General features: G+C 35.4%; 1 protein-coding gene across 5 annotated transcripts in view; it reads right to left on the bottom strand.

Annotated features, from left to right (window-relative positions):
* Window positions 1-13,814, bottom strand: part of LOC139967786 (SH3 and PX domain-containing protein 2B-like) — a 53,883-nt gene that overhangs the window by 13,094 nt on the left and 26,975 nt on the right. For 3 of the 5 annotated variants that reach the window (XM_071971868.1, XM_071971865.1, XM_071971866.1), the window contains exons 12-13: window positions 8,489-8,518; window positions 517-578 (exon numbers count right to left, since the gene is read on the bottom strand). In XM_071971868.1, coding sequence (XP_071827969.1) covers window positions 517-578; window positions 8,489-8,518 — 92 coding nt within the window. The remainder of the gene's footprint in view (window positions 1-516; window positions 579-8,488; window positions 8,519-13,814) is intronic. The other 2 variants (XM_071971869.1, XM_071971867.1) reach the window with 1 other exon arrangement.

Here is a 13,814-nt window from a genome sequence, read left to right on the forward strand (position 1 = left end):
CCCTACCCTTTCTCAAGAAGATAAGGCATATATCTGCTTTTTGTGGTCGACACCCCTGTCATAGGTCATGCAATGCACGGTTTCACCCTATGAGACCAGAGTACAATATTCAACTCTTACTTGAATGCAAGGCCTTCAAGAGAATGTCAAAACCTTGAAAACCAAGGAAAGCATATATGCCCAATCATAAAATCTTTTTACATGATGTGTCCCCAACTTACATTCTTATGAAATATGAACCATATTTCAATCCATGAAAACAAATGGATAAGGATAATAGCATGGTGAAATTCAGTTCCTTTCAACTGTTAACATCCTTCCTGTACCCCACCACCCGACCACCCCCCCCCCCTCTGTGATACCATTTTGGGTGACACTGTATTTACGGCTATGAAACGATCTTCCAAAGTTATAATCACAACTTGACCTGTCGAGATGAGTGCAATAGCTGTATCACACACATCACATGACACACTGGTTCCTTAGCAACAACTAACTGATGAATATGTGCAATACCTTGACAGTACTTCGTCTCGGCGGTGTAGGCTTAGACTCCGTATTAAATCGTTTGTTCACACCTGCCAAGAGAAGAAGAATTTGGGGAAATGAAAATGAGTGATTGTTAGTTGATCATCTCATGGTCAAGAGTGAGAATCAGAAATATTGAGAGACTATTAAAAAAAAAAAAAATTCATCATTAATAAATGTGTCTCTTTGGTTCTCACTATTTAAACATTCCCTAAACAGTTCTAACTTGATATAAAAAGAAAACATCCTAAGAACACAAACACCTTAAAAATTTCAAAGAAATATTTACAAAAGCCAAGAAAATAGTTATATCTGCATCAACCAAAAAAAAATATTGCTGCTGTTGTTGGGGAACTGATGGAAACTAAAAACAAGGAAAAAGATGGCAAGAAGACTACAAGATTTTGCTCTTTTTTTCTGAAAAGTAACTAAAAACAGATCAAATTTCCATTCCCTTTTTTGGGTACCCATCGCAAAAAGACACTTCTTAGGTTCCAGCAATGCTTTAAGTTTTGCTGCTATCCTCACTTTACAGTCTTTTGAAAAATATAGAAAAGAGTTGGCATGCTTGAGTTCTTTACTATCTTGGCTTAATTACAATAGCACATCTAAAAGATAGGTTTGTTTAATAACCCTAAATAAATGAAGGAAAATGTTCTGGAGTTGACATCATATGAAAAGCAAATTTATGGTAAAATGAAAATGGACACAGACTTATATGCCATTAAAATATTAAAGGCATATTCTGGTTGCTGAAGTTGATAGCTTAAATAAAAAAGCTGGAAATTTTCTGCATTTGCAGATCCTCATGGCATTTTGTATGGCAAAGTTACAAAATTATGAAAATTTGGTGGAATATTGAGAATGCATCTGGCAACACAGCCAAGTGAATGATGTGATCACAATAACATAACTATTAAACTCACTTATTTACAGAGGAAAATAACATTTCTACAAAACAGTTGCATTTTTATGAAATTCCAAATACAAAGGACCAATGACAGCTATAGAGCAAAAATTCCAAACGTATCACATTTCAAGGCTAACGCAAAAAGAAAATTTGAACAGGAAAAGAAAAGCTTTTGATAAATATTTGAGGTTATGACATCACAGACCACCAACTACTGTGATCATTCGGTGGAAGAATCAAGGGTTTCGCCACTTAAAATAGGTTTTAACTAATCAACCGTATCTTGAGTAAAGAACAATATATTGAGATGCGGTTTGCAAATAACAGTGTAGAATATTGTTCTCTAGCAAAGGGTTTCGCCACTTAAAATAGGTTTTAACTAATCAACCGTATCTTGAGTAAAGAACAAGATATTTGAGATGCGGTTTGCAAGTAACAGTGTAGAATATTGTTCTCTAGCAAAGGGTTTCGCCACTTAAAATAGGTTTTAACTAATCAACCGTATCTTGAGTAAAGAACAATATATTGAGATGCGGTTTGCAAATAACAGTGTAGAATATTGTTCTCTAGCAAAGGGTTTCGCCACTTAAAATAGGTTTTAACTAATCAACCGTATCTTGAGTAAAGAACAATATATTGAGATGCGGTTTGCAAATAACAGTGTAGAATATTGTTCTCTAGCAAAGGGTTTCGCCACTTAAAATAGGTTTTAACTAATCAACCGTATCTTGAGTAAAGAACAAGATATTTGAGATGCGGTTTGCAAATAACAGTGTAGAATATTGTTCTCTCGCAAAGGGTTTCGCCACTTAAAATAGGTTTTAACTAATCAACCGTATCTTGAGTAAAGAACAATATATTGAGATGCGGTTTGCAAATAACAGTGTAGAATATTGTTCTCTAGCAAAGGGTTTCGCCACTTAAAATAGGTTTTAACTAATCAACCGTATCTTGAGTAAAGAACAAGATATTTGAGATGCGGTTTGCAAATAACAGTGTAGAATATTGTTCTCTCGCAAAGGGTTTCGCCACTTAAAATAGGTTTTAACGAATCAACTCTATCTTGAGTAAAGAACAAGATAATGAGATGCGATTTGCAAGTAACAGTGTAGAATATTGTTCTCTAGCAAAGGGTTTCGCCACTTAAAATAGGTTTTAACGAATCAACTCTATCTTGAGTAAAGAACAAGATAATGAGATGCGGTTTGCAAGTAACAGTGTAGAATATTGTTCTCTAGCAAAGGGTTTCGCCACTTAAAATAGGTTTTAACTAATCAACCGTATCTTGAGTAAAGAACAAGACATTTGAGATGCGGTTTGCAAGTAACAGATTCAATCTATGTAGAATATTGTTCTCTTACAAATAACTGTCACAGTGTCTGTCACCAGAATATCTCTTAAAGAAAATCGTCAAGCATAAAAAATCTTTTTAATGAATATTCAGTGTCCCTTGATATATAGGAGCTATAACTAAGAGCTTAATTACAAAGGTTAAACATATGAGATTACATCCAGGGATAATTCCAGGAACTATAACTAAGAGCTTACAAAGGTTGACACATGGGATTACATCCAGGGATAATTCCAGGAGCTATAACTAAGAGCTTACAAAGGTTAACACATGTTATTACATCCAGGGATAATTCCAGGCTGTAAAATACAATATAGCATTTAGTGAGTAAAGGTTAGGTGCAAATTGCACCGACCAGACTGTGGCCCATAAATACATTAGGTTAATGTTTGCAGTTGGATTAGAATAGAAAATAGAGGGTGATACCTACACTACCATTTCATAGATAATCTTGAGTCTTAACAACCAATTCTGAATTGCCAAGACCATGTGAGAGATTATAAACAACATGGTCTATGGTTTGTCCTTGTTTTTTTTAAAGTGATTACTGTTGTAAAACTCTGTTGTTGATAATTGATTAATATAATTATGGATAAAGTTTATCATTTGTGAGATTTGTAACTAATTGATGCAGGTATCATGTCAAGAGTGTGGTTGTTTAAGATCCATATTTTCAGCAATGCATAAATCAAGTCACAAGCATCATTACTCCTATGCTTCTGTTAATCACTGTAATTAAAAATGAAATATATACTACAATACCATTAAATGATAAAATAAATCCTCATTAATAAATGAAATGGACAATTAATCTTATTAATTTAATAATGTCTTGAGAATAATGAATGGGATATTAAGGCACAAATTGAATGACTGTTCACCTTTTCAAACAAGACATATTTCCGTTTTAATACGTTTCATTTTTATCTTTCCCCCTTCTTCCTGTCTCATATGCAGATTAAGTCAATAGTTTTTGTCCTCAATTTACTTTTGTATTTAGAAATGGAACGAAATTTGTTTTTAGGTCACTTAATTATTCTCATCCAACTTTAACACACACGAACATCAAGAACCCTATTCATAACAACCTTTTCGTTTTGTGAATTTTTTTACCAACCTGCTTTTATAGTGATGTACAGAAGCAAATATATAAAATGGAATGATATGTGCATTAGGGTGACAAATAATCAATAGGGAATGTTAAACAACAAAAACTCGAAGGCAAAATCAAAACTGGAATTGGTCTAACCAAGGCCTTTGACTTTGATGTATTCCATTGTCATTTTGAAGGACAAGCGACCCCAACTATTTCAATATCTTCCTCAGTTGTAAATGTCATCTTGTTTGCCAAAGGGATGCAACAAATCCTGTTACCGTGGTAACTGGGACATGGTGTATAGAAAATGTATGGAGTTGAAGTGATATATACAGTAGAACAGCACAGGTTTGTTGCTTGAAGATCTTATCTTATATTAGGAGGAAAGAATCAATGCAATTTAATCACAGCTGATAGTTGATGAAGGGAGACATCTCGTAGCAGTTGGATGAGAATAAAGTGCCAGATAAATTATAATAAGATACACAGATAGTAATAATAAAAATCCAAATTATATTCTTTTACCCAAACCTTGACTAAATGATGATAAAAATCAATTCAGGCAGTGATAATGCATGTCAAAGGTCACATGGGGTAAAAACAAAAAATTTATCCACACAGTTAATACAGGAGTAACCACAGGACATCTAAACTTAATAACATTTGCTTGCACAGATCTGGAATTGCCAATGATATAACCAATATTTGAAATCTCTAGAGCAGGGGTGGGCAACCTACGGCCCGTGGGCCACATGCGGCCCGAGAGTTATTTTTTTGAGGCCTGTGAGATGTCTCAAGAAAAAGAAAAAAAATCAATCTATTTTACATCATTACAAAAAACGAGCTACTGTAGCTGCTTAGAATTTATCGGCTCTAATGATGCTGTCAGGTAGGCCTATTACCCCCATAAATTATCAACTGTACTGTCTTGACATTATGTTTTTGTGAATACAGATTAAGTACACACACATATTGCTTGAAAGTCCTCGGAATCAAAAGTTTGAAATCAACAGCAGGTCGTTGATTAGGTGCGGCACAGTCAATTTTTCACCTCTTATATCTGGCCCATTCATTCAAAAAAGGTTGCCCACCCCTGCTCTAGAGAGTGTATCTGGGATAAAACAGGAAATCAATTGGTTTTCACATCAATCTCTTCACACAGTTCTTAATGGTTTTAACCATTTAATGGCTGAAGTGGTGAACTTTTTTATTCTCACATTAGAATCTCAGATGAGTGCACACCTGCAAAATCTTCCGGTTATGGGAAGTCTCTCGTTCTTAAAGCAATCACACCTTCTCACGATAATTGATTTTTGACCTTTGTTCTGAAATCGAGAAATCGAACGCACTTATGTTTCTACTTGGATTTATACGAAGGAGGAGAAGATCACCTTCATTTTTCGTGACGCACTTAAATAATTGCTAATGTTGTTGTTTTCCTGTTTTATTGGGGGTTCTTTCTGCAAACAATATTTTGTTTCAAAAGTTCTGTTCCGTGACGCACTTAAATAATTGCTAATGTTGTTTTTTTCCTCTTTTATTGGGGGTTCTTTCTGCAAACAATATTTTGTTTCAAAACTTCTGTTCCGTGACGCACTTAAATAATTGCTAATGTTGGTTTTTTCCTCTTTTATTGGGGGTTCTTTCTGCAAACAATATTTTGTTTCAAAAGTTCTGTTCCGTGACGCACTTAAATAATTGCTAATGTTGGTTTTTCCTCTTTTATTGGGGGTTCTTTCTGCAAACAATATTTTGTTTCAAAAGTTCTGTTCCGTGACGCACTTAAATAATAGCTTATGTTGTTGTTTTTCCTGTTTCAGTGGGGGTTCTTTCTGCAAACAATATTTTGTTTCAAAAGTTCTGTTCCGTGACGCACTTAAATAATTGCTTATGTTATTGTTTTCCTGTTTCAGTGGGGGTTCTTTCGGCAAACAATATTTTGTTTCAAAAGTTCAGTTCCGTGACGCACTTAAATAATTGCTTATGTTATTGTTTTCCTGTTTCAGTGGGGGTTCTTTCTGCAAACAATATTTTGTTTCAAAAGTTCTGTTATTTAAATATGTTCTACTGTTGTTAATGTTGGGTTCTGTTAAAACACCTTGAATTCTCCTCCATTTTCTCTATATTTTGTGAGAGAAAGGTTATCTGTCTTGTATATCATCAAACAGAACAAATGAAGGGATACATCATTAACAAGGTATGACATTTCAGCCACCATAACCCCTTCACCATATTCTCTCTCTGAAATCATAAACTGAAGATTGAGTACACAGGCAAAGAGCAAAACAGACATTTTACCTCTCTGTTTTTGTAGAGATGTAAGAATGAAACATATTCCAGCCAAGAAAATTAACAAAACAAACGCAGTGTGTACATGATTAACATTGCTGGATATTCATGTCGTATTTTTATCTGCCGACCCAGTGGTGCGGCTGTTTCATTTACAATATCGGCAATAAGTTTTTGCTCACGATGTCTTTGCCAAACTAGCATTAATGATGTAAAAGTAATTTTAACACAAAACAAGACATCGTATAAATGAAAAGAAAGTAATTTTATCATGAATTATGTCATGAATCACAAATTTCACTTAAAAGAGTTGAAAATGACCATTACTTGTTGTGGAATGATAGCGCGATATGGATTGTGGGGAGGTAAATGGAGAAAAAAAGTTGATCATCTATTAAAAATAATATTTAATAATTATATTTGCTTTTTATATAGCACTTGATACCAGCGATAGGTCTCAAAGCGCTTTACAGACGTTATATTACCCCTGGTCAATGATAACCTGTCCCAGAGGCAATCCCTAATTGTGCTAATTTGGGTACACAACAGTGGGGGCGTCCATACAGTCAGGGGGGCGGATGCCCCGCCCCCCTGACGGACTCAAATGGATAGCTGGCGCCCTTTTCAGCTTTTTACCACTTTTTACTTATTTGCGATTATGGACTTTTTTATTGCGCTCTCATCTACCTATTGACATTTGTCACATTATCTGCAAATTAGCCAGGCCCGGAAAGGGTCATTTCCGGCGATATAATATCTTTACTGAAAAAATTTCTGTACGCTCCGCACCAACCTGTGGTGGCGCTCCGCTTAGATAGTGTCAAAAACACCCCTACAGACCATTCTCGCCCCCCTGACCAATACCCCTAGCTCTGCCACTGGTACACAAACTTCCGGCATGTTCTTACATTATCTGTGTTGACCTGTGTTTTGGTGGTAAAACAAATCTTGTGATGAACCCATTGCTTAGCTGAGGGAAATAACATACCATGTTAGAGATCCATACACTGTACATTAGTGTCTGCATGCTGTCAAAACACACATTAATGTTAATGAATTGAAATCATTTCTCTTAATTGCTACTCAAGAATTTCTTGATGTATTTCATTTCATGTAACATGTGCACTAAGTCACCACGGCAGGTGAGAGTGACACTGAATAATCAATCCAGGAGTAACTGGAGCTCCAACAATAAAATTGCAAATGACTATACCAACTTCAAATCTGTATCGAAATAAGGCACTTTGAGAAAAAAATAATAAACACCTTCAAATTTGACCAAGCAATTAGTAGCCAAGGTGCAATTAGTACATTGTTTCATAGTTAAATTGTTTTAAAGAATGATTAAGGTAAAATTAGCATACAAAACAAAAACACATGTCAGAGACAAAAATGAAACAAATGAATGTAAACAAGGATTCATGCATGGGTAAAAGAGTATATATGATACAGGGAATCAGGAATAAGAGAGACAATGTGTATGTATGTATGTATATGTCACTGACTGCCCTTCAACACGGTGGCGTTACCAATAATCTTGTAAAGGGAGGGAAGGTGGTGGAAGGGGGGGGGGGGAGGGGAGGACATGGAATCAAAGTGTATATTTCAGGGGCAAATGTTTTTTACTTACCCCTAGCTAAGCTAGTATATATACATTTGACGCCAACAACTACCATTCAGAAATCATAACTTGGCAAAATTGCTTGCCATTGGGAGTCAAAAGTTGGAAACCCTCAATATGGGTTGTAAAGAAATGTCACATCCCCTCCCCCCATCATCCATCTTCCCACTAATGGGTTCGTTCCAGGGTATAACTGAAAATAACAAATGACTATGTCAGTGAGGATGGACGGGTGACAGAAAAGATTGAAAAGTGACAACAAATGGAACAACCCTTGTGACTCTGAAGAGAGTAGATACCTTCTCTTGTTAAGTTAATTTTAAAGTAGCATTGTTCAAATCACTTGAAAAGAGAGTCGTTTGTGGTTGTTATTTGCGAGAGCAAAATAAACGAAAGAATTAAACGACAATAGCAATCCAACCATGCAGAATGTTTATTATACTGGTATTTGCTGTTTTTAGCTTATAAATCCCTTATTTTTGCTTTTGAAAACAAAAACCAAATAATACAATTAGAGATATATTCATAGATTAAAAGAATTAATCAATAGAGGAGAGGGATCTATAACACTGATGTGTGACAAAGTAGCTTACTGAGCATGATCAGTGACACAGGGTCAATGTAGCACAACACAGAATAATGAATAAACAATACCTAGACTGATTGGCCAATAACAATCAGCACATAACTTACCGGCAGGAGGAGGGGGTCTTGGTGGTTTCTCTGAGAAGGCATGGAAGGGGGGAAATTTGGAGAAAAACTTTGAGATCATTTAGAGTATTCCCATGACTACAACATTCATAGGTGTCCTATGGTGAAGAGAATGGGCAGGGAGGATGTAAAAGATTATGGAATCAATTAAAACTTTGGTACCTTTCCAATACAAGTAAGGCATCATGTCACCTGTGTCTTCAACCATCCTATATCATCTCCTACTCATATTGAAGATTTTTCGTTACGAGAACAACATTTTAATCTTACTTCCCGATCACCATTATTCTACTACCATAAGTCTACGTCACTGACTTCATCTTTGTATTCTCTTTGAAAGGCGGTTGTCAATCGTATACCTCAATTGTCCAGGGATTAGTGGCATGGTGCTATCAGCAGCACACTTTCAATACTTAACCTACTTTATTTCTGTTAAATTTTAAACAGACCCCAAATACAGGAAACCAGAGACAAATCTGAAATATTACAAGGTTTGTGGTGTCTCTGTCTATTTTCAGACCCTTCCCCCCTTTACGTGAAACTATTCCAAGATGGTAGCAAGGAAAGTTACAATCTAAGACATTACATTATCCCTGCACTTGAACGTATCATCCATACATGAAGACTTTAACTCATATTCCCATGCCTCATCCCCTCCCCCCCCCCCCCCACACACACACCTCCTTTCATGGAATAACTGGATTAATACTGTTGAGAGGGGAACCAGATATGGTGCAATAAGATAAGTCCAAAGAGGATTTATATACTGTCAGATACATATAACTTTTCAAAGCAGAATGTGTAGGAATGGGTAACATGTGGGTTGAGGAGGTGAGGGGGGGGGGGGAGCTGAAGGGTTGACACATGCCCTCTTGCTCTTAATCCCTTGTTCTATACTTCTAATGTCCAATCACAAATAAACATTAAATCCATGGAACATTAATCCACTCAAAAGACAGTTTGAAATCACAGGCCAGCAGCAACCATTAACTAGTTAAATCTTTGTTGCATGGTTTTCACAGAAGTTTCTCCCTTTTGATGAAATCTATCCCAGGAAAAGCACACCTTACTAAGACAGCTATAAAATAAAGTAAGTTTTCCCAAAGTATGCATACTTTATATTGTGCAAGGAATGAAAGGGATGGAAAGGGAGAGAAAGGTGTTGTATTCTACCTTAACAAACTCTTCCTTTGTTGCAGTGTTGACAAACTACCTACAATTCAACCTAGCTGAATAAATGTCTCATTAAACAAAGACATCTAAACCAAGGACAGCTAGCCTGTTATGGCTAAACGATAATTAAAATCTTAAAATCATCATTATTACCTGTGTCAGTACCTCATTTCATATTTTCAATACATTCACTTTTCATATTTTAAGTCATTGCACTTTAAGATGATACTGTGATGAAAATCTTGTACGAGACCAATAGAAAGAGGATATCAGATGCCAAGGGTTTAGTACACCAACAACAAAGGTATAAGAAAGAAAGTGATAGTAGCTCGATCCTGTAAACCGATAAAACTAAATTATCTTCCCCAAACTGAAAAATTAATTTATAAGACAAAAGTTTCTTCCAGAAACTGTGGAATTGCTTCAAAACTCTGGACACTATTTATGATGAAATATTATTTACAAAGAAGGCAGTAGACAAGATTGGTATCCTACACAAAAATGCAGCACAGAAAATTAAACATACACCACAAGCACCCACAAATAAGTAATTACAGAAACAAACCACAAGACTGCATCATGACAACAGATGATGATGGAACAGTTATAACATATAGCAAATCAATGCTGGGTTTAATAGCGATGTTACGAAACCCTATATCGGCTACCTTGTCAGGTCGCAAATGAAGCCAGAGCCAAAAAATCAATCTAAGAGTCCGATGAAAGGTACAGAATATTTAGCAGCCTTTTCTGACATTTGTAACTAAAACATGAATTTCCCAAATGTTGATGGGAGAAGATTCAATTCACAAAAAGAACTTACTTGGTAGAATGTTGATGATATCAAAGATTAAACGACTGCGTCTATTTAAGTGTGCTCTATGATTTCCTTCCTTATTTTATTCGTTAAAAAAGAAGACAATATTTAATTTATTATTGACTAAAGTAAACCCACTTTTCGCTCGGATACTTCTCAAACAAACTAGACGAACCTTTTGCTACCTTTCAGAATTATTTATGACTATTTCATGTGTCCATTGTATCATGGAAACTCACCTGGCTGGTTTCTTCTGCTTTTCAAGCAAACTATTTTCAAAATATCTAACTTACTCTAAGAACATGAATTAGTATCTAGCACTGTCCATGGATGTCATAATGTCATATACATACTAAACTAAAACAGACCTATTTAATTACCATTAAACACATACACTATATTCATTGCTTTAAAAACACATGACATTGATGTGCCATAAAGATTCAGCCTAACCAGACAAAACAACTTGTATGTATACAAGAAACTTCAATATATATGGAAGATCTTATATAAAGTCTAACACTGCTAGAATATATAGTACTTGGAATACTGAGTAAAATATAAAAAATAGGTAACATTGACAATAGTAACTGGTGCTGTTTAACAAAAATGACTGCAGGGCAAACAAATATCACATCTTTACCCTAAGGAGTTGACCATGAAGATTAAAAGGCAGCCCAGAAAAGGATTACCCATAAGGCTATTAAGTACTATACCTAAGCTATCTATTTGCTCTGTTACCAGGCAACACAGGATAACCCATAATGCTTAGCACTATAGAGTGAATGTCTGAAATGAACATCTTCAAAGTGCAATAGTAAAGCCTGCCATGTCTTTTCTAGGATTTTACAAGCAACATATGACAGATATTATTAATATGCACCACACACATGATGAATGGCCGGTTGCGGTGTTGGTTATCTGTTGTTGGTTAACTGTTGCTGGCAACTAATTAGCTGCATAATAATAAGTAATAAATAATATTTATTTATAGCGCACAATCAACAAAGCTGCTCAAAGCGCTTTACAAATGTAAAACCTAAAAACAAATAGTAACAAAAACCTAAATATTAAATATATAGAACCAATAAGGCATAAAATACGATATAAAATAAGCTATACATGTAACACTACCTTTTGATTGTCCTGAAAGACAATTGGTAAAAAGAAATATAAAAGAAAGAGGTGTGGGGGGTGGAGAGACTTAAAAGTTGCACAATACTCAGAGGACATATCAATTAATTTACCAGCACTCTGGCAATATGCCAACATGAGATACAATGACTGTTTATCACTCCTGTCTCATGACAATGCAAAACAGTAGCATGCAGTGTGAGACTAATGAGGCAAGATTTTAATATGTTTTGACAAAAGAGGAGGCACCTGGCAACATTGTATGATAAATGATCAGGCTGATAAAAGTCTAATAAAAAAGTCAACTTAAATCTGAAAGAAATTAACACACATAGCTAAATGGAGGTACCTTTCTATAATGGTGTTGCTATGGGCTACTAGGGCAGCAATTTATCTTTTCCATTTACGTTACAGAACTTTGCATTGCTTCAGTACTATACGACATGCCACCTATTAAATGTCACTTGGAAAATGAAATATGCTCTACCTGTCAATGTTTCAAACTGAACACCAAGTACATTCTTTTAACAAAATCACACTAGACAACTTAACACTATCTGTTTTAGCCATTCTTTGAAATCTTCTTATCTACACCCAGTCTACTTCTCTCCTTCCTGCGAGCACAGTGCTACTATCTGATGTTATGGATGTGAGTGAACCCTACAAACAGTTTTATAAGGAAATTCCTGATGTCATCGTACATGACTTCTTCTTTTTTCAAAGGAATGAAGTTTTTTGTTTAGTATGTCAGCTTTCAACACAAGGTTTGGTCCTCTTAAGACAAACAAATAAATAGACTTAATATTTTCTTAAGAAAACCAAGCTCATTGTGAATTTGTTAAATGGGGAATTGTGAATATTGTGAATTTTAGTTTGGTTATTGGACCAAGCTAGGCTACTTTTTGCGTGTTGGTTGAATAGGAGCTTCATCAGTAAGCCGCCTTACTATTAGTATGCAAGAGTTGTTTACAGTAACTGTTGACAAGAAATCCTGGAATACATGATGACTGTCTGTCTGTTACAGGCAAACCAACATCATGTCCATACCACTATACAGGTAGGATTTAGACACGTCGTTCAGAGGTAGACTGATTTACAAACATTATAAAATCATTTTAGTTTACTTTACTCCAGTTTTCAGTTTCTTCCACTTTTCATGGAAGAAACTATTTGTGACATGTGGAAGAAAAGACAAGATTCTTCTGCATCATTTACCCCCTTGGGTAGAAATCTACCTAAAAGGAGCAGCAGAACATCTCATATACAAACAACCGAGGACCGTCCAACAAATTTGTAAATATCCTGAGAAATACTTTACAATCGAGTTTGCCAATATCCCGTATAACTGAGAGGAATGAAAACATACCCAAATATACGACAACGACAAAATTAACTACGCTACAACAGCAGCACAACTAGAGTAAACGTAGCAATCGGCATTTTATGTAAAGAGTAGTGGCATCTGGTAGAAATATTGACAGAAATACTGTATAAAGCAGATTTGCAGTGACTTCTGTTTTGGGGGGGGTTCTTTTTTAGGTGTTAAGGTGTTCTATTTTCTTTGATGGGAGTACTCTATTCGATTAAGCCCACAAGGGTTTCTTAGTTTACTTCCTTTCACATATTTTACTTATTTGCAGTTATTTTGTCTTGTTCACCTTGTATTACTATGTGTTGAAACAAATAAATCATCACTTCAGGATTACAACATATGATTCACATTAAGTTTAAAAAAAAGAAAAACAGAAGTCCTTAAGGCAACAAGAGCTTTTCCTGCAGTGATGTGAAACACATGACAACACCAAAAATACACGACAACACCAAAAATACACAACAACACCAAAATTACATGGACAGACAAACAGAGCAAAGGTAAGCAGAGTTGTTTCTGGACTACGCCAAAAAATTAAAAAAACGTGTGCATTTGTTCAAGTATTGGAAGGGAACGAGAGTATGAAAGTCGAACTACTAACTTCTAACAATGACCTGACACAAAGCCAAGATTAAATGTGTCATCATACACCACATGCTTCATACTATAACGTTGAATCAAGCATGTACACAGTGGTTATAGTGATCACAGCTTATCCCTGTTGTGTTGTACAAACAGACACAGGTCTAAGTACATTGACTACATACTTTGTAAGTGCTTCATGACACACAACCCCATGTTTCATGTTAAGC

This window comes from Apostichopus japonicus, chromosome 5 (assembly GCF_037975245.1).
Source record: "Apostichopus japonicus isolate 1M-3 chromosome 5, ASM3797524v1, whole genome shotgun sequence".
Lineage (NCBI taxonomy): Eukaryota > Metazoa > Echinodermata > Holothuroidea > Aspidochirotida > Stichopodidae > Apostichopus > Apostichopus japonicus.